Source organism: Nycticebus coucang, chromosome 11, assembly GCF_027406575.1.
Source record: "Nycticebus coucang isolate mNycCou1 chromosome 11, mNycCou1.pri, whole genome shotgun sequence".
Lineage (NCBI taxonomy): Eukaryota > Metazoa > Chordata > Mammalia > Primates > Lorisidae > Nycticebus > Nycticebus coucang.
Window position 1 is genome coordinate 121996210 of NC_069790.1, and position 20405 is coordinate 122016614.

Here is a 20405-nt window from a genome sequence, read left to right on the forward strand (position 1 = left end):
AGCCACCTTCCAAAACTGTAATTCTAACTGTTACACTCTGCTTAAATTATAAATACACCAACACCTCCTTTTCACCTAAAAGAAAAAAATCGTAATTTTCTAGTATGGGGCAAAAAGATCTTTACCTCCCTTTCCAACTGATTCTGAGAACCACTACTTCCTGATCACAGCAGTGTGCTGTGCACCTCTGGCTTTTATACATTCTGTTCTCTCTGCTTGAAATTCTGTACTCTTGTACCCCTAGCCATTCCCAAGGAGGCTTCAAAACTGCTCAAACTATTTATATAAGATATATATATGTATATATGTATTTTTTTTTTAAAAGACTAAGTCTCACTTTGTCACCCTCAGTAGAGAGCTGTGGTGTCACAGCTCACAGCAACCTCAAACTCTTGGGCTTAAGCAATTCTTTTGCCTCAGCTTCCCAAGTTGCTGGGACTACAGGCACTTGCCACAACATTGGGCTATTTTTAGAGGCGGGGGTCTCAATCTTGCTCAGGCGGGTCTCAAAACCAGTGAACTCAAGCAATCCATCTACCTTGGCCTCCCAGAGTGCTGGGATTACAGGCGTGAACAACCACGCCCGGCCTCAGACATATTTCTTGAATACCTATTACCACACCTACATACTCATTTTGTTGTTGAATAATCCTTTTCCCCACAGGCTTAGAAGAAACTCTTGTAGGCTGGGTATAGAGGCTCACACCTATAATCCTAGCACTTTGGGAGGCAAAGGGAGGAGGATGGCTTGAGGCCAGGAGTTTGAGATCAGCCTGAGCAAGAGTGAGACCCCCATGTCTACAAGAATTAGAAAAATAAGCTGGACATGATGGCAAGTGCCTGCTGTCTCAGCTGACTGGATGGGTGAGGCAGGAGAATCACTTGAGCCCAGGAGTTAGTGGCTGTAGGGATCGACGATCACACCACTGCATTCTAGCTGGGGTGACAGAGAAAGACTCTGTCTCAAAAAAAGAAACTTCTGGGTGGCACCTGTGGCTCAGTGAGTAGGGCGCCGGTCCCATATGCCGCGGGTGGTGGGTTCAAACCCAGCCCCGGCCAAACTGCAACAAAAAGATAGCCAGGTGCTATGGCGGGCACCTGTAGTCCCAGCTACTCAGGAGGCTGAAGCAAGAGAATCGCTTAAGCCCAGGAGCTGGAGGTTGCTGTGAGCTGTGTGAGGCTACGGCACTCTACCAAGGGCCATAAAGTGAGACTCTGTCTCTAAAAAAAAGGAAAAAAAAAAAAAAAAAAAGAAACTTCTGTTGTATAACCCACTAATCACAACACAATACTGTGATCCTTGAGGAACAGGGACTTAAGCCTTGGCTTTTCAATTTAGTGTCCCCAATTGCCTAACATGAATAGGCATTACTAAATGTATTTTAATTGAGGACATTATTTCTAAAACTCACTTTTAAAGAGCTCTTTAACTGATAGGCATTTAAAATAAATCATCAATCTATTAATAAAAATGGAACTGTTATAAGTTAGTTCATTTTTGATAGTAGGGTAAATTATTTTTTAATACTAAGAGAGAGTTAGTATTTACCATTTCAATATGTACATTTACAAAATTGATCTTTATTTTTACCTACTCTAAAAACTTTTAGAAATTGGGGGAAATACGGGCGGCGCCTGTGGCTCAGTGAGTAGGGCGCCGGTCCCATATACCAAGAGTGGTGGGTTCAAATCCAGCCCCGGCCAAACTGCAACCAAAAAAATAGCTGGGCATTGTGGTGGGCGCCTGTAATCCCAGCTACTCGGGAGGCTGAGGCAAGAGAATCATGTAAGCCCAAGAGCTGGAGGTTGCTGTGAGCCGTGTGACGCCATGGCACTCTACCGAGGGCAGTAAAGTAAGACCCTGTCTCTACAAAAAAAAAAATTGGGGGAAATAATTATTGTAATTATTAAATACTCAATTCATCTTTCTACTGTACTTTCCAGGAACACTACCTTAAATGCTTCTGAAATTAGTTCCTAGAGTTTGCTCCTATGATACTTCAACTTGCCTTGCTATCAGCCAAGAAGCTTGGTGGCTACTGAGTGAAATAAAATGTGATTAGTCCAAATTGCTGCGTACAGTTAAGATATTTTATGTACACTGAACTCCAAAGCCTTAGTACAGAAAACAGTATTTCAAAATCTTTTATGTTGAACGCCTGGTAAAATACTAACATTTTGGATATGTTAAATAAAATATATTATTAAAATTAATTTCAAATGTTTCCTTTTACTCATAACATGACTACTAGAAAAATTAAAATTGCTTATATTGCTCACATTATATTTGTATTGCACAGGAGTGTTCTACACAATAAAGCCCACCTGCAAAAAGACAATTGTCACTGTAGTAAAGGCTCACTTTTTATTTTATAATGGTTTCCAGCAATTCCTGAATGACAAACCTGGCAAGTTTTGATTATTAGTCAAAAAAAAACATGATGTAATACATACAGTCCAAAATATTTATTATGCAGTATGTAAGAAACAATAGAAAAAAGTAGAAAAGGCAAAGAAATGAGATTGCTTCCAACCTCCACCCCAGTCACAAAGAAGATATATAGAGAATCCTAAAACAGCTCCGGGAGTCGTGTGTAAGGTAATGTGACTGGACAACTTTTGTGCCATGTCAGAAATTAGTATATATACATACATATATGTTTACAAGCCACAGAGAGGTTTAGTTAGAATAATCAACTAAGTGAAATTTGTCTCTAAACAGTTGGAAAAGCAGAAAGAGACTGATTGAAAGCTAAAGATAATTTTAAAAGAGGACAGGAGTAAAATCTAGATCTAGTTAGCATCAAAGTTCAGGCTCGTGAGGACTAATCAATAGCGACTCCTAAGCAAAATTTACTACTAGTCAATGAAGGAGAAGAATGTCTGAGTAAACGTGACACCAGAAAGAAAAGAGCCAACGGAGGCATAGAATGAAGGACTTAAATGAAACAGGTGCAACAAGGTTCTTGTGGTAGGAGATGTGTGGAAAAAACAGAAGGATAACCTTTGGAGAAGACCATTTCCTAAGTGACAGCTGTGAAAAGTGAAGTGATAAAGGAAAAAACAAAAACACTGAGCTCAAATTAGAAGGGAGCTTATCACAGATTCTTAAACTTAGTCAAATTGGACCATGAAAATACTGCTTTAGAAAGTCCAGAGAACACGTAAGAACAAAAGGGCAACAAAAATCAAACTGCTGTCATCCTGTATCAATTTAAGAAGACCAAATCAACACAGCTGTCTTATTTCCATCAATATTACAACACCTATTATCTGCCAGGTTTCATAATTATGCAGGATACTTTACTTTTTTCAAATGGAATCTCTCAAACAAAAAAGCACAGATATCATCCAAAGAGGATGGCCTGTACAGTTGTCAGGTAGGTAAGAAAGAAATTTCAGGCAGTTGAGAGATTTCAGGACATCAGAAAAGAAGCAGTGCTTAAAATCTAGAGACACAAACGTTAACAAAGGAAAAGAGACTGGAGGTTAAGTTTAGTGAAGTAAAAGGAATTGCAGCAAAGTGATGAGAATAAATATACTGAGGAATATGGGCAGATTAAGATATACAGCATCCCCATTTCTAAATCCTACAAAGATTTCTCATTCCTGACCAAGTAAGATCCAAATTCCTTCTCTTGCTTGGAGGGCCTATGTGATATAGCCTTTGCCCACCTGGATATTGTATCTACTATCCATCCTAGTGCTACGTTCCAAGTACAATGACTCTTCACAAATCATGCCAAGCTCACTGCCCAAGCTCCATGTTGTTGTCATTCCCTCTCCCTGAAACAGTCTTTCTTCTAATCTTGTATGGCTGACTTCTTTCTACTTTCCTCATCAAGAAGTATTACCTGCTTATATCGCCTGCATGAATATTTAGTGTTAAATTACAAGACAAGGTCAATGTATCCTTATATCACCATGAAAATAATTTTGGAGCCATGACCACTGGTATGACAGAGTATCCTAAAATTGTAATCTGATGAAAATCCTGGCCTTGTTCACAGATACTTTATTTGCAGGATTTCTTTCTAATGAGATCCATGTTTTTGTTAGATTTTTCAACTTTCATAAAAAGATGTCAATCTTGCTCCTAATTCAGCCAACTATCACACCACATTAATCTGCACTTAGGCAGCAAAACAAAGGACATACACATTGTTATTCTTTTAACTTGAGCCTTAGATAGGAAATAAAATACTTAGGCCAGGCGCAGTGGCTCACACCTGTAATCCTAGTACTCTGGGAAGCTGAGGCAGGTGGATTGCTTGAGCTCACAGGTTTAAGAACAGCCTGAGCCAGAGATAGATCTCATCTCTAAAAATAGTTGGGCGTTGTGACAGGTGCCTGTAGTCCCAGCTACTTAGGAGACTGAGAATCACATAAGACCAAGAATTTGAGGATGCTGAGAGCTGTGATGCCACAGCACCCTACCAAGGGCAAAAAAAGTGAGACTCTGTCTCCAAAAAAAAAAAAAAAAAAAAGGAAGAAAGAAAAGAAAAAGAAAAATAAGGAAGAAAATACTTAAAAAGCGGTTAACATATACAAGGCACAGTGCTATGTGATTTCCATTAATTGCTGTCATTTAATAGTGTCCAAATAACACTATGATTTAAGATACCACCATTGTAAAAACAAAAAGTACCTAGTGCCATGACATACAATTAGAATAGATAGAAATATTTATCGAAGATTTCATGAAGGCAACAATATATCCTAGCTGAAATATTCTCTGAATTATATCCTTGGATTAAGACTGATGGTCAGAAAGCTGTGTATTTAGAATGTAATGCTGAAGACTCCCCAAGGAACAGAACTTCAACAGCTGGGCTTTGGTTTAGTATTACTGGTTTAAGTTGAGGGCTGTTATAAGAAACAGCCCTGTGGGATTAGTTTCAGTATTACAGGGCTACTTTAAGACAATTTTTCACTACAATATGTACGTTCAACTCACCTCTCGTCTCAGTATCAAGTGAATTGTGTCATGCTTGTTTGTTTTTGAGACAGAGCCTCACTCTGTCGCCCTGGGTAGAGTGCTGTGGTGTCACAGTTCACAGCCTCAAAGTCATCGGCTCAAGTGATCCTCTTGCCTCACCCTCCCAAGTAGCTGGGACAACAGGTATCCACCAGAATGCCTGGTTATTTTAAGAGATGGGGTTTGACTCTAGCTCAGGCTGATCTCCAACTTCTAAGTTCAGGTGGTCCACCACCTCAGCCTCCCAGAGTACTAGGGTTATGGACATCTGGCTCAAATTCTTGTTATATGTACTACAAATAAGGTAAGTGTTCATATTTCCTGCTTTGTGTTGACTGCTGAAAACGTCTAAGGCCAAATTTGTGGGTATGTCTAGAAGTATACAGTCTGGGTATGAATCTCACCATCACCTTCATATTTATCTTATCTGTATTTTCCATGGCCAAATTTCCTTACTTACTGTTAGTTTTATTTTTTCCAATTGTTCGTGTATTTTTATGAGGTTCTCCACAAGGCTATTTTAGAACAAGGCACAGAACCAATAATTTTAGTAGATCTCTTAGCTTTATGTCACTAGCTTGAACCTTTTACTATACTATAAGCATGGTTAGTGAGGGCAAATTATCTCAGTTCTTAAGAGTTCATTACATTACAAACCAATTCATGATCACTAACATATAACAGAGAGTGTACAGTATTAGAAAATAGTTATCAATGATAACTAGCAATGCCATTAAGTGATAAAATTTCTACATTAAAACCACATTCATATAAAAGTTTCCATGTTGTTGGTGTGCTACTGAGTTCTAAAGCATGACTAAATATAAAAGGCTAAAAAAAATTCAGATTATTTCATATAAAATTGCTTTGTTCAATGATCAAAGTATATTTGCTATATCACCCAGAATATAATCAACTCTGATGATGGATATCTTAGTTTATGCACTTACTGAAGAAATCCAGTATATAAATAATACTCATCACAAAAGCTATGCATGAATGTTCTTTTTCTCTTAGGTTAGGAGTGTATAATCCAAAACATTTCTTAAAATTTAAATCCCTAACTTCTTATTGGCCTAACTACAATTTGAAAACTCACTTTGCCTTCCCTATAATTTATGACTGTATAGTTCCTAAGGGAAATGTATGATTACAGATGTGGACACAAAATAAATTTAATTGAAAATGAAATTATGGTACTCAACAAAGATAAAAGGTAATGATCATGCAGGCCACTGTATCTGAGATTGCTTTAGTTTAAGCTTGAGGTAGCTATATCTATGTTCCACAGACCTGGGAAAGATAGGAAATAGGCCTTCACCAACATTAATAGGAAACAAGTAAAGGTTTAACAATTAGATAACTAAGAGATCACATGAAAAGACTGAATAAAACAACATGGACATTCCACTAATACAATTCACAAGAGAAAAAAAAATTCCCAAACATACACGCTCATTGGAAATACACGTAGTACAAAAAAGGAAAGGTACCTGTTTAATGATAAAGATAGTGAAGAAATGTGATTCCCTATATACCACAAATTTCAAATAACTTAAAACAGTTTCATGGAATTGTGAAATATTGTTTGGAAAAAAAGAAAAGCAGCAGAACTAAAGGTTATGGATAGCCAACACAGATGGAGCATCAGGAAGCACTAGCAGAGATTTCTGTGACGAGTATCAATCAACAAGTTCAGAAATGTCTGTTGCCCCTATTAATGTACATCCTGAAATAATACCTGAGTGAATCATATTCTAATTCTCCAAAAGAGTGGCTTTTTAGTGTAAAATATACTAAATACTATTTGACATGTTAATTAATTATTTTCTAGTACACATTAGAAATACTGTACACTCAATATTTCTATCTTTCTACAGGGGTTAAATTTTTTTAAATAATAATAAAAAGCATGCAAACTATTTTTTGAGGAAATAACTTTTGAATTTAACTTTAGTAAAATTGTTAATAACAGGTATCACACACACCCCCAAAGAACTTCTGACAAAGATCCCTCAGATTATTGAGAATATGCAATTCTGCCTAATTCAGAGAATTTATAAAATTTATTATTTTAGGTAAATACATTGATCAAAGTTTAAAATTCTACCTGAAGTACACTTACATCTTTCAGGAGCTTGGTCAATGTGTTCTGGACAAAGAAGGAAGAAGTGACTGAAATCCTGAAAGGTGCCAGCTCCAGCAGCACAAGGATAATGGTACATCTGGGTACATTTCTCTTCACAGCATTTGATAGTGGCTCCAAGGTGCTTACAAAATGCACATCGCTGAAAGTAGGTAAAAAGAAAAATCCATTTAAAAAACTTGAAAAATGTAGGATTAGGAAGTATTAAAAAAAAGTCTCTGTACATTAGTAGTAAAACAATTTGAAACTGCAAAATACTAAAGATCAGTTTAAAAAAATAAGATAAAATGTAAAGGCTTGGTATGCTACCATTCAATCCTTTCATTCTAATTAGAAAGTAAGCATTTTTATTTTTTCCTACTACTTTGTCAAAAATTTATAATTAAAGATTTTTTTTTTTTAAATAGCAATACTCTTTAAAAGACGGATTTCAAGTTGAGGGTTATTTTAATTGTTTTTAAAGCCCGCCAAAACTGCTAAGAGGATTATATATTATTTACAAGAAAGACCTTTTACTATTTTTACTTTGCCTAAAATTTTAATATTGGGCAGCACCCATGCTGAATGGGTAGGGCGCCCACTACATAGACCTGAGGCTGGTGGGTTCAAGCCCAGACTACACCTAAACAAAAATGGCAACTGCAACCAAAAAATAGCCAGGCGTTGTGACAGGCACCTGTAGTCCCAGCTACTCGGGACGCTGAGGCAAAAGAATCACTTAAGCCCAAGAGTTTGAGGTTGCTGTGAGCTGTGATGCCACCCCACTCTACTGAGAGCCACACAGTGAGACTCTGTCTCACAAAAAAATAAATAGGGTGGCACCTGTGGCTCGGTGGGTAGGGTGCCAACCCAATATACCAAGGGTGGCGGGTTCGAACCCAGCCCCAGCCAAATTGCAACAACAACAACAACAAAAGCCAGGCATTGTGACAGGAGCCTGTAGTCCAGCTACTCTGGAGGCTGAGGCAAGAGAATCGCTTAAGTCCAGGATTTGGAGGTTGCTGTGAGCTGTGACATCAAAGCACCCTACTGAGGGCGATAAAGTGAGACTCTGTCTCTAAAAAATAAAAATTAACAATTATAATAATATATAAAATACAACTGAATATGAAGTAAACTAGTCAACCATGGAATAAGTTAATGGAGAACATACATGGTTAAAGGTGCACATAAAAATCTAGATCACCATAGTAATTTCTTTCAAATTTCTTTACAAAAGTTGTAATTCTGGCTGGGCACCTGTAGCTCAGGGGTTAGAGCGTTGGCCACATGTACTAGGGCTGGTGGGTTTGAACCCGGCCCCCGCCTGCTAAACAACAGCAAAAAAGTCAGGCACTGAGACAGACACATAGTCGCAGCTACTAAGGAGGCTGAAGTTTAAAAAAATTGCTTGAACCCAAGAGTTTGAAGTTGCTGTGAACTATGATGCTAGTGCACCCTACAGTGGGGCACAAAGTGAGACTCTGTCTCAATAAATAAAATAATACATAAAATAAAATAAATTTTTTTTTTTTTGTGATTTTTGGCCGGGGCTGGGTTTGAACCCGCCACCTCCGGCATATGGGACCGGCGCCCTACTCCTTGAGCCACAGGCGCTGCCCAGATTAAAAAAAGTCTTTTTTTCTCTTTTGTTTTTCTATTTCAACCAGCCTCTGTTCTCTTGGATGTGGTAGAAAGCAAAGAAATAAACTCTAGACAAGCTGGAGGAGTTAGGGCAAGTGAATGCATAAGAAGCCAATATGAACTATCTAAAATGCTGCATTTATTTATTCAGCTTTACCTTAAAATGATTAATAAACTCTTCCTCAGCCTCCCCAGCCCATGTTGAATACCATTTTTTTGTGGAGACTTTGACGGGTGTGGCCTTGTTCTGTACAGTAGAAGATCTCTCTGTACGAAACACCTGTCTAACTTAACTATACTTAGCTCTGTTTTAGCTTATGCCATAACATTCATCTTTTTTTTCATTCTAGTCCAAGATGCTTGAGTAAAGGCACCAGACAGCACCAGGATTGTTGGTTGACATAAAAAGGCCTAATAAGTAGGTATTCATAATGATATGTACTTTATGAACTTCACTTTTTTTCTTTTTGAGACAGAGTCTCACTATGTCACCCCCAGTATAGTGCTGTGGTGTCACAGCTCACAGCAACCTCAAACTCTTGGTCTTAAGCGCTTCTCTTGCTTCAGCCTTACAAGTAGCTGGGACTAGACACGCCCGCCAAAACACCCGGTTATTTTTTTGTTGCAGTTATTTAGCTGGCCCAGGTCAGGTTCGAACCCACCACCCTCAATGTAGGGTGACTGGTGCCGTAACCACTGTGCTATGGGCGCCGAGCCGAATGTCACTTTTGGTAATCTTGTATTTAAGTATGGCTCATAAACTGCTAGCTTAAACAACTAGACCTCATTTCACAAAGACCACCAGATGCTAACACTACTGTCAATATCTTTATATGCTAATACACCCATATTCTGGTAATTAATCACAGAATACAATAGCTTTAAAACTGTAACTGTTTAATGAATTATGTGTTAATTTATATAAGATATCACAATATTCAAAATTTTCCTCCTCCTCTTCAGTCCACTGTACTCAACTAACATAAAAAAGCTTAGTGACTCTTGGTGTGTCCCCACATTTTAAGAGCAAGTCAACAGACCACTGTACCTTCTAAGTAACTGATTAACATTAATTATATTTGTGACACTTTAGTTTTACAGAATGTTCACAAGTTCACAAATTAATACACATGCCAATTCTATGTTTGTACTCAGTATGTTATTGCATTAGAAAGAAGAAAATAAACAAACCTATTTCTCTTCATTGATAAAGTGTTATACCCAGCTTTTACAAAATATATTCTGCTTTTATAACATCCCAAGATATCTAAATATGTTTAGGGTATTAATGGAACCCAGAATTAACCACACGTATAATGCCTTGGTAGTCCAAGTGTCTTACTAGAAAGGCCAAGAAAATGTCAAGAAGAAAAGTACAATCCATCTGTTGAAAACATTATTTAATAACTCATTAACATAACAAAATAATTTCTGTTCAACTGTTAAAATCTAGGATCTCTTATTTTGATACCATATGGCGAGTGTGCAGATGCCTTCTGCACTAAAAATAATTTTGGTAGATAAAATAGAATGAATTTTATTTAAGTGAATAGAGAAAAAAATAAACTAATCCTTTCCCCAATGTCTGTTTTATTTTAGAAATTGCAATATGTTCTCTTAATCATTTCTGTAATCAAAAATATATGACACTAGCTAAACTACTACAAAAAGTACTAGACTATATGCAACATTGTTTATAATATTACATATCAAGGAATAAAGGGAAGGAAATAAAACACTGTATTTAAGTTAACCCTTCAAACCCATCTGTTACAATTATATAGCTATTGAAGAACATGTGACCTTAAAATAAAATGTATACTATATACATATGTGGAAAATTTGTCTTCCTAAACCAAGTAAAATTTATAAAAACATGAAAAATACCATGAGAATGAATTTCCATAGGGAACTTGTCTAATGTCAGCACTCTAATATACCACATATCAGAAATCAAACAAGTTACAAGAATGCAATATGCAATATATATGTTAAGTAACAATTATAAATTGATATTTGTATAACGATGAACAATTATAAATTGGTTAAAATCAATTATTAATATTTTGGGAGGGATAAGGTAAACGGCTCTTAAATGTTCTAAATGGTCTACCAATTAAATGATCTGAATCAATATTTATGGCGCCTGTAGCTCAGTGGCTACGGCACGAGCCACATACACCGGACCTAGAGGGTACAAATCCAGCCCGGGCCAACTACAACTAAAAAATAGCTGGGCGTTGTGGTGGGCGCCTGTAGTCCCAGTTCCTTGGGAGGCTGAGGCAAGAGAATCACTTAAGACTAAGAGTTTGAGGTGCAGCAATGAGCTGGGACGTCACAGCACTTTAACGAAGGCAACATAGTGAGACTCTGTCTCAAAATAAATAAATGAATAAATAAAATAAAATTCCTAGAATAGCACTTCATTTTCTCAAAAAGAAATTTTTTTTTTTTTGAGATAAGAGTTTCACTGTGTCACCTTCAGTAGAGTGCTGTGACGAGAAGAGCTCACAGCAACCTCAAACTCTTGGGCTTAAGTGATTCTCTTGCCTCAGCCTCCCAAGTAGCTGGGACTACAGGCACCTGTCACAATGCCCGGCTATTTTTTTGTTGTAGCTGTCGTTGTTCAGCAAGCCCAGGCCAGGCTTGAACCCACCAGCCTGGGTGAATGTGGCCGGTGCTCTAACTACTGAGTTAACGGGCACGGAGCCACCAATTATAAGATTAAGTCAAAGGTACACCCAAAACTTTTATTTAATAGAATAAAATAAGAAAAAAATCTCTCAAAATAAATCTATGAGAAAAAACAAAACAGAATCAAAGGAATTTCAGAAGTAAAAATTTTATCATGAAACAATAACAAGAAGTTAAAGGATATTCCATGGATCATTTAAATTATCCAGTATTTATTTTCTATTAACTATCGCAGTAGTTTTAGGTTATGTGCCTTAGGAAATGTCAAGCAGTATAGGGTTTTCCACACTCCAAAATCATTTTAACCATCACTCAATCTTTTCATATTATCAGTCAACTAGGATTCTCCTACAATGCAGTGATGAACAAAGGTGGAAAATAAATACCTAATAAATATCTTTAATAATAAAAACTAAAGATGAATAGAAATGTATGCATACATTAGAAGACTTTAACATAGCTCTCAAATCAAGATTAAAAGGTAAATATGACATGGAAATTTGATTCAGATGGTCCAATATCTGTTTAACAAGAAAAGGGGAGAAAATTGAAGCGGGATTATAATCGCTGAAATTATCCTAAAAGACACCTATAAAAATATCTAGTTAAGAGCTAACACTTACTAAGAATAATCCCTACTTAAAAGATAAGGAATCTAAAAATACAAAGAGTTTTCAGATCTGTTCCATGGGTATCACTACAAAATTACCTGTAAGAAGGGGTCACAGGACGGGAGTGGTGGCTCATGCCTGTAACCCTAGCACTCTGAGAGACCAAGGCAGGTGGCCTACCTAAGCTCAGAAGTTTGAAACCAGCCTAACCTAGGGAAAGACTCTGTCTCTAAAAATAACAGGGCGTTGTGACAGACTAGCCTATAGTCCCAGCTAATGGGAGGCTGAGGCAAGAAGATCACTTGAGTCGAAGAGTTTGAGGTTACTGTGATCTGTGATGGCCACGGCCCTCTACCCAGGGTGACAGAGTGAGACTCTGTCTCAAAAAAAAAAAAAAGTAGGGGAGGTCACAATTTCTCCTTAAAGTCCCTAATCACCAGTTTCAGACATCCCACATCTAGAAACAATGTCAAAAGTTTAAGCCAATAAGAATAAAGGGAAAATTCTAGGAGTCCCACAAAAAAGAAAAAAGATCTTTTGCAAAAAAAGAAGAATGAGGCATCACTAACAAAATCAATACGGAAAGCCCAGTATCTTCAGGTCTATGAACAAATTACTTAAAACTATAATTTTAATGCCTGTTATGCTCACATTCAAGTCAACAGATAATAAATATAAACAGGTTAAATGCTCTATTAAAAAACAGCAACTTGAAAACATGCAAAATATACGTAACACATTTTATACACAAATACATATTTTATTTATATGTGTGTATGCACATATACATGAGGCACAGTGACATATACAATTCAAATAAAAGGCTGGGGGGAACCATAAACAAATACTATCTAAAAACTGCAATAGTAATTCCAAAGGAAAATAGAATTCACATTGAAAAAGCAGTGACTAACCCTCAATGAATCCCCAACAATAAAAAAAAAAATTACTGTTCAAATCAAAAAAAAGAAAAAGCAGTGACTAAGTCAAAGATAATAGTTTACATGAACACAAATCTTACATTATAGTACAAATTCCAAAAAAGATGCAATAGTCAATAAGGTTATATACCTAATATATATCTTCAACATATAGAAAGTAAAGATGAGTGGAAGTGCATGCATAGATTAGATTAGGAGACCTTGACATAGCTCTCAAATCAAAATATTAAGGAGACATGAAATAAAAATAAAAATTTGAAGAACACAGTAATAATGATCAGATTCAATTCAAATTGATACACGCATAACATGCAGATCTCTACATTCTAAAACTTAAGAAAACACATTCTAGGCAGGGTATAGTGGCTAACACCTTTAACCCCAGATCTTTAGGAGGGCACTATGGAAGGATTCCGAACAGTCAGGAGTCTAAGATGAGGCTGAGCAACATAGGGAGACCTCATCTTTATAAAGCACAGAAAAAAATCAGCTGGGGGTGAAGAGGTGATGGTGCATGCCTGTATTACCAGTTACTTGAGAAGCTGAGACAGAAGGATCACTTGAGCCCAGAAGTTTAAGGTAGTAGTGAGCTATGATAAGGGCACTATAGTCTATGCTGGGCAACAGAGCGAAATCCAGTCTCAGAATTTTCAAGAAAATTCACTACCTATTGTCATAAAGAGATGTACACATACTTTCAAAAGCAAATTCAATAAAAGTAGGTATGTCCCTGGACCTAATACAGTAAGAATTAGAAACTCACAATATAAGGACAAACTCCTCTAATTTACCACTACTTGAAAATGTTCTTTCTAAGTGTACTTTGCTATTCAGGTATGATTGTTTAGTAAGCAGTTTTGTAGGGAGAAAGAAAGGTTTAGATAATTAAGAGAATTTTACATAAAGACTCAACTGGAAGATGGAAAATGTCTGCCCATGTCTTTCTCACATTAAATTCTGTATCAATACCTGTATCCTAACTGATGTCTCCCCAAATTGTAGGTTAAGATTTCTCATTGTTCTCAAGTAACACAGAATACTGAGATGATGTTAACTGGGAGAATCATTTAGATAAATGCATTGTAAACATGATTCCAAGATATGTGCACTTATCACCCACCAAAAAAAAAGGCATACACATAACTTCCACATACACCATCTTTTTTATTATTCCTAAAAATGCAAATTAAAGAATCTTACTGTTATATGATCCATAATGTGTGCAATGAAATGAGTAATTTTTTTAAAATTAGGAATTTTAAAATGGAAACATTAAGTTTAACATGATTTTAAAGTTAATAAGAAAACACTGCATGCCACAGAAGAGATAAAAACTCACAAAGGGGAGAAAGAATTTACATGCTTTTGTATGCCAACAAGTAAGACATAGTAAGATTGGAGGCTACTGTCCTGTCTTAAGTCAGGACATTTAAGAATATGAGAAGAGATACATTTGCATTCTCTTGAACCGTGGTATAGTTTTAGTTCAATTTTAAAAGTTTAACAGAAGAATGATCATTTTCTTAAAAGATTTCAGCAACAATATAAGAACTTCTGTATACAGATAAAATCAGTTTACCTAACCAGAAATTGCATATGAAAAAATCTAGTACATATGTCACAACATGGAATCAATGCAAGTGAACCAGATTCTGGTTTTAATATAGCTTTGGTGTGCACACTTTATGTTTTCCACTTGTCTCATAAAGAGAAGTGATGGAGCTAATTTCTAGTACATTCCACTGACAAAATGCTAGGCACCAAGTAAAAACTATTAGCAAAAATTATCAACAAAGGACTATCAGTAAAAATAATAATGCCTTAAATTAACATGATTGTAGCCGCTAAATTATTGGGATCATAACAGCAAACACAGAAACGGACTCACCTTTCCACAATCAATTTATCAGCAAAGGGCCAAGACAACTCAAGGGAGCAATAATAATCTTCTTTAAAAGATGCGGAAACAACTAAATACCCACATGAAAAACAAAGAACCTTTAATCTTATCTCATATTTTCATAACATATATGTAATTTAACTGTAAAATGGATAAAAACTAAAAGGCAACCTTGGGTAGGCAAAGTTCTGGTACTTTTTAAAAATAAACCCCCAAAAGAATTATCCAAAGGAGAAAAAACTGACAAAAAAATTTAACAAATAACACATTTCATCAAAGTAAAACCTCTCCTCTTCAGTAAACACTGCTGAGAAAACAGAAACAAGTCACAGACTAGGCAAAGCTATTTGCAAAATAAATCTCTAATAAATGACTTCTGTGAATTATATATAATGAAATCTTGTAACTCAAATGAGAAAACTCAAACTGAAAAGGGGGCAGTAGAGACAAAATATTTGAACATTAATACTTCACAAAAGATATACTAAGGGAAATAAATACACACAAAAATGTTCAATTTAATAAGTCATCAAGGAATGCAAAAATCAAACCCACAACCAGGTTATCACTAAATACCAACCAGATGGCTAAAATTTAGAAACACTGACAATACCTAGTGCTGGCAACAATGTACAGCTCTCACATCCTGCTAAAAGAAATGGAAACACGTACAGACACTTCAAGAAACTATGAAACTGCTTTCTAAAGTTAAGCATATATTTCTAATAAATCAGTAATCCTAGTCCCAACTATTTACCCAAGAAATCAGAGAAGATACAACCACACGAAAAATGCAGCATAAATGTTCACAGCAGCTTTCCATATGAGGCAAAAACTGGAAGAAATTTAACTATCACTGGTGGATGGACTAATCTCAAAACTATTACGCTAAGTAACAAAGCCAGAGAAAAAAGATGACTGTACGATTCCATTCATACATCAGTACAGAAGACGCACAACTACCAGAGAGCAACAGACTGATGACTGTCCGGACTTGGAGTGGTAGGAGGGGACTGACTACAAAGGGGCACGAGAGAACCCGTGGGGTAATGGAAATATTCTGTATCTTGACAGTGATAACACATTCAACATACACTTCGATGGGGTGAACTATACTGCACGTTAAATATACCCAAACAAAACAATGACTCTCACACAGAAAACATTTATTTATTTGTTGGATAATGACAAGAGGCTAATGTGAAAATAATTTTCCTGACGCTTAAATTTATCAAATCGAAGAAAAAAGAATAACTACTTGGAAGTTACTTGTAAATAACCAAAACAAGCCTAGAAAGGGAGGACATATGACCCTTACAAAAAGGATGTATCATTGGCTAAAATTTGTATTTAAGCAAATTTGCATCTAAGGACATCGCCTACTGTGCATGAAGGAGGAAAGTAGTACTAGAGCACAAACAAAAAGCTTCAGTATTGGTTCAGCGCCTGTAGCTCAGCACTTAGGGTGCCGGTCACAAACACCAAGGCTGGTGAGTACGAACCCGGCCGAGGCCAGCTAAACAACAATGACAACTACAACAACAAAAAGGCGTTTTGGCAAGTGTTTGTAGTCCCAGCTACTTGGAAGGCTGAGGCAAGAGAATCGCTTAAGCCCAAGAGTTTGAGGTTGCTGTGAGCTGTGACACTACAGCACTCTACCGAGTGAAAAAGCAGATGAAGTTCAACAATTCTAGAAAGGCGAAAACTGAGGGGATCTTTGAGAAGAGGGAGTGCCAGAGGAGGGAGTTCAAAAATTTGAATAAACTCTCAAATCACTGTTACATCCCTAAATTGTACATTCATAAAGGGAAGGGAAGGAACTCAAGAGAAATGAAAAACTATACTGTCGAAAGAAATGCACAGAGACATTGCCGACAGCCGGAATTACGATGTCGTTTCAAGTATAAATCCAGCCATCATAAAAGCCTCCCAGAAGAGAGCCTGACATTGAACAGAACAAAATAACAGAATCCTGCATCTACAAGCTTCTACCTAAAATGTTCAATAGACCATAAAAAGTTCTTACGTATATGAGGAAAAAAACAGGAAAATGAGTCTTATAGTGAAGTGAAAAAATTTTCCAAGGAAAATGAGAAAATGGACAAAGATTTTAAAGCAGTTACTGAAAACATATTAAACAACACACAGGAAGTGCTACTCATAACCTGGAGAGAGTAATAGACATGGAGACTGTAAAGAAAACCAAATGGGAATTCTACAGCTCAGTACAGTCATTTCAATAAAAATTTCAGTGAATGGGCTAAGAAAGAAACTGGATATCACAGAAAATGTCAGTTGCCTTGAAAATGAGTTGAGTATCTGCTCTGAGGAACTAAAAGTAAAAACACTGAAAAAAAAAAAATATACAGAACCTCAGTTATCTATGGGATAACATTAAACACACTAACAATTAGAGTTGTTATGTAATTAGAGTTGCAAAGGAAGGAAAAAGGAACAGAACAAAAGTAAAAAATAAAGGCCAAACTTTTTATAAATGTGGTCAAAAATATCAACTTACAGTTTCAAGAAGCTCAGCAAACCCCAAGCAGGATGAATATAAAGAAAACCACACCTAGGCACATCATAGTCAGACTGCTGAAACCAAAGATAAAGAAAAAATCCTGAAAGCAGCCAGCAAGTATCAGAACATTACATATGTGGGAATAATGAATGATACTATTGCCACCATCCCTGACATCTCATCAGAAACAGTAAGACAGAAAACAAAGCAATTATCTTTCAAATATGGGAAGAAGAAAACCTGTCAGCCCAGAACTCCATGTTCAAGGAAGAAAAGTCAAAAAAGAACATAGAATTCCGCTTCCAAGCAAAATGGTAGAGAGGTACTATTCCCTATTATTTCCACTTAGTACAGCTAACAATGTTGGTCATGATATGTGAGACAAACACAAGAAGAAAATAAAAGGTAGAGGGAGGACAATTCAACTAGGTAGGGTCTTGGGTGTTCAGGAAAAAAGACAGCTTGAATGCCCTTAGTTTCCTTTCCACTTTACACACACACACACACACACACACAAAGAAATGCTGGAGAAGTTAATAAATCAGAAACATCAACAGACACACACACACACACCCCCCCCCCCCAAGAAGAGTCTATTGTCTCTCATCAAAAGAGCAAGAGAGTGCCAGGCTAGCAAGACAAAATCCTGCTTTACAAAAACCAACCAATTCAAACCAAGTACTGCAGAAAAAGCTCTAGGCCCACATCCTCTGCAAAGATGTAACAAGAGAACCTAGACATCCATTCCCCACCTCTACTCACAGAGTAGTACCAAAGAAGGCCAGGTGGGGAGCCAAATAGTCACATCCACTGTGCAGTGACAGAACTTCCTCCTTCCAGTGTCAGCAGAACAAAGTGCAGAGCAAGGAATTCAACACCCACCGGGTACTAAGGAAGATCCCCTACCCCTTCCCATAGAAGAGGCTACAGAAGAAGCCAACTGGAAAAAAACAAAAAGCAGAGCCCAGTGATAATGTGCCCATTCCTCCATCCTAGTATCAATGGAAGCCAAATGAAAAACAGGAATTGGTGGAACCAGGGTGTTTTCCACAGATGCATAGAGAAAACTCTAGATCGCACCATTGCTCAGCATTCACTAGGTGTTCGTCCCCATCAGTGAATCGACAAAAGCCTATTTTGGAACTAGAATTTACACACATAACTGCCTACTTTACCCCAAAAGTAAACTTTCAGACAAGCTCTGCCAAAAGGAAAGATTTAAATAAAGTTTTTAAGTTTCATAACATAACACTTAAAATGTGAGGGGTTCCATCAAAAATAACTTGTCTGCCAGGCATGGTGGCTGACACCTCTAATTCTAGCATTCTATATAAGGCCAAAGCAGGTGAATTGCTTGAGCTCAAGAGTTCAAGACCAGCTTGAGGAAGAGCCAGATCCTGTCTCTAGAAAAATTAGCCAGGCACTGTGGCGGGCACCTATAGTCATAGTCACATGGGAGCCTAAGGCAATAAAATCATTTAAACCCAAGAGTTTGAGGTTGCTCTGAGCTAAGGTTCCCCAGGACTCTACCGAGGGTGACAAAGTAAGACTCTGTCTCAAAAAAATAAAAAAAACTTGTCCTACCATATTATGAACCAAGAAAGTCTCAAAAGAAATGAAGACATTCAACAGGTACGAACACTGAGAATCAAGAGATGTCAGAATTATATACCAAAAATTTTAGACTATACATTATAAAACTGCAGCAAGTAATTATGAACATGCTTTTAATACAAAAGAAATAATTTCAGCAAAGAAACAATCTCAGCAAAAAAATAAAAGATGTTATGAAAAAAAGTTTAAAACTGAAAAATACACTAACAAAAACAAAATACTAACTAAATGGCCTAACAACAAATGGAGAAATCCATTCTAAACAGAAAAAAAAATGGATTAAAATCTATGATTTAAAAAAACAGAGATTAGGGGGACAGTAGGACTAAAATGAATGATGAGGTAGCATTCCTGTCACTGGAATATTAGAAAAAGAAAGAAGATGAGGGTGAATAATTATTCACAGAGATAGTGGGTAAAAATTTCCAAAATTTTAAAAATAGATGACCTAAGAGAGCCAGGCCTACTGGCATATGTCTGCAATCACAGTGACTTGGGCAGCTGAGGTGGGAAAATCTATTGAGCCCAGGAGTTTAAGGCTGTAGCCTGTCTATGAAAAGTGACTGCACTGCAGGGCAGTACGGATAGCTCAGTGGGTAGGGCGCCGGCCACATACACCAAGGCTGGAGGGTTTGAACCCAGCCCGGGCCAGCTAAACAATGACAACTGCAGCAACAACAACAAACACACAGCCAGGTGTCGTGGTGGGGACCTGTTCCCAGCTACTTGGGAAGCTGAGGCAAGAGAATCGCTTACACCCAAGAGTTTGAGGTTGCTGTCAGCTGTGACGCCATAGTACTCTACCCAGGGCCACAGCTTGAGACTCTGTCTCATTAAAAAAAAAAAAAAACAGAAAGAAAAAGAACAAGAAAAAGAAAAAAGAAAAGCCACTGCACACCAGCCTGGGCATATAGCAAGATACCACCTCTTAAAAAAACAAAAGAAGGGCGGCGCCGGTCCCATATGCCGGAGGTGGCGGGTTCAAACCTAGCCCCGGCCAAAAAAAAAAGAAATTGAACAAATCCAAAGAGGGATATATACAAACAAATTCATAATAAGGCGCATCATAAACTTCTGAAAACTAAACGCTAAACAAAAATACTTTGAGAGAAGTCAGAGAAATGACAGTTTTTGCACAGAAGAAAAACAAGTCAAACAATAGCAGATTTCTGATCTGAAACCACGGAGACCAAGAACAGGGTGGCACAACATTTTTTCAAATCCTAAAAAAAAAAAAGAATTGTCAACACGGAGTTCCAAATCCAGTGAAAATATCACTTAGGATTGAAAAGGAAATCAAGAAATTGTCAGATGAATAAAAACTGAAGTCATGAGGTAAAACTATACTAAAAGAATAGTTCAAAAAGTTCTTGAACA

General features: G+C 36.9%; 1 protein-coding gene across 11 annotated transcripts in view; it reads right to left on the minus strand.

Annotated features, from left to right (window-relative positions):
- KMT2C (lysine methyltransferase 2C) overlaps positions 1-20405 on the minus strand; it is a 298652-nt gene that overhangs the window by 135425 nt on the left and 142822 nt on the right. For all 11 annotated transcript variants that reach the window (XM_053608446.1, XM_053608454.1, XM_053608455.1 and 8 more), the window contains one exon: positions 7104-7266. In XM_053608446.1, coding sequence (XP_053464421.1) covers positions 7104-7266 — 163 coding nt within the window. The remainder of the gene's footprint in view (positions 1-7103; positions 7267-20405) is intronic.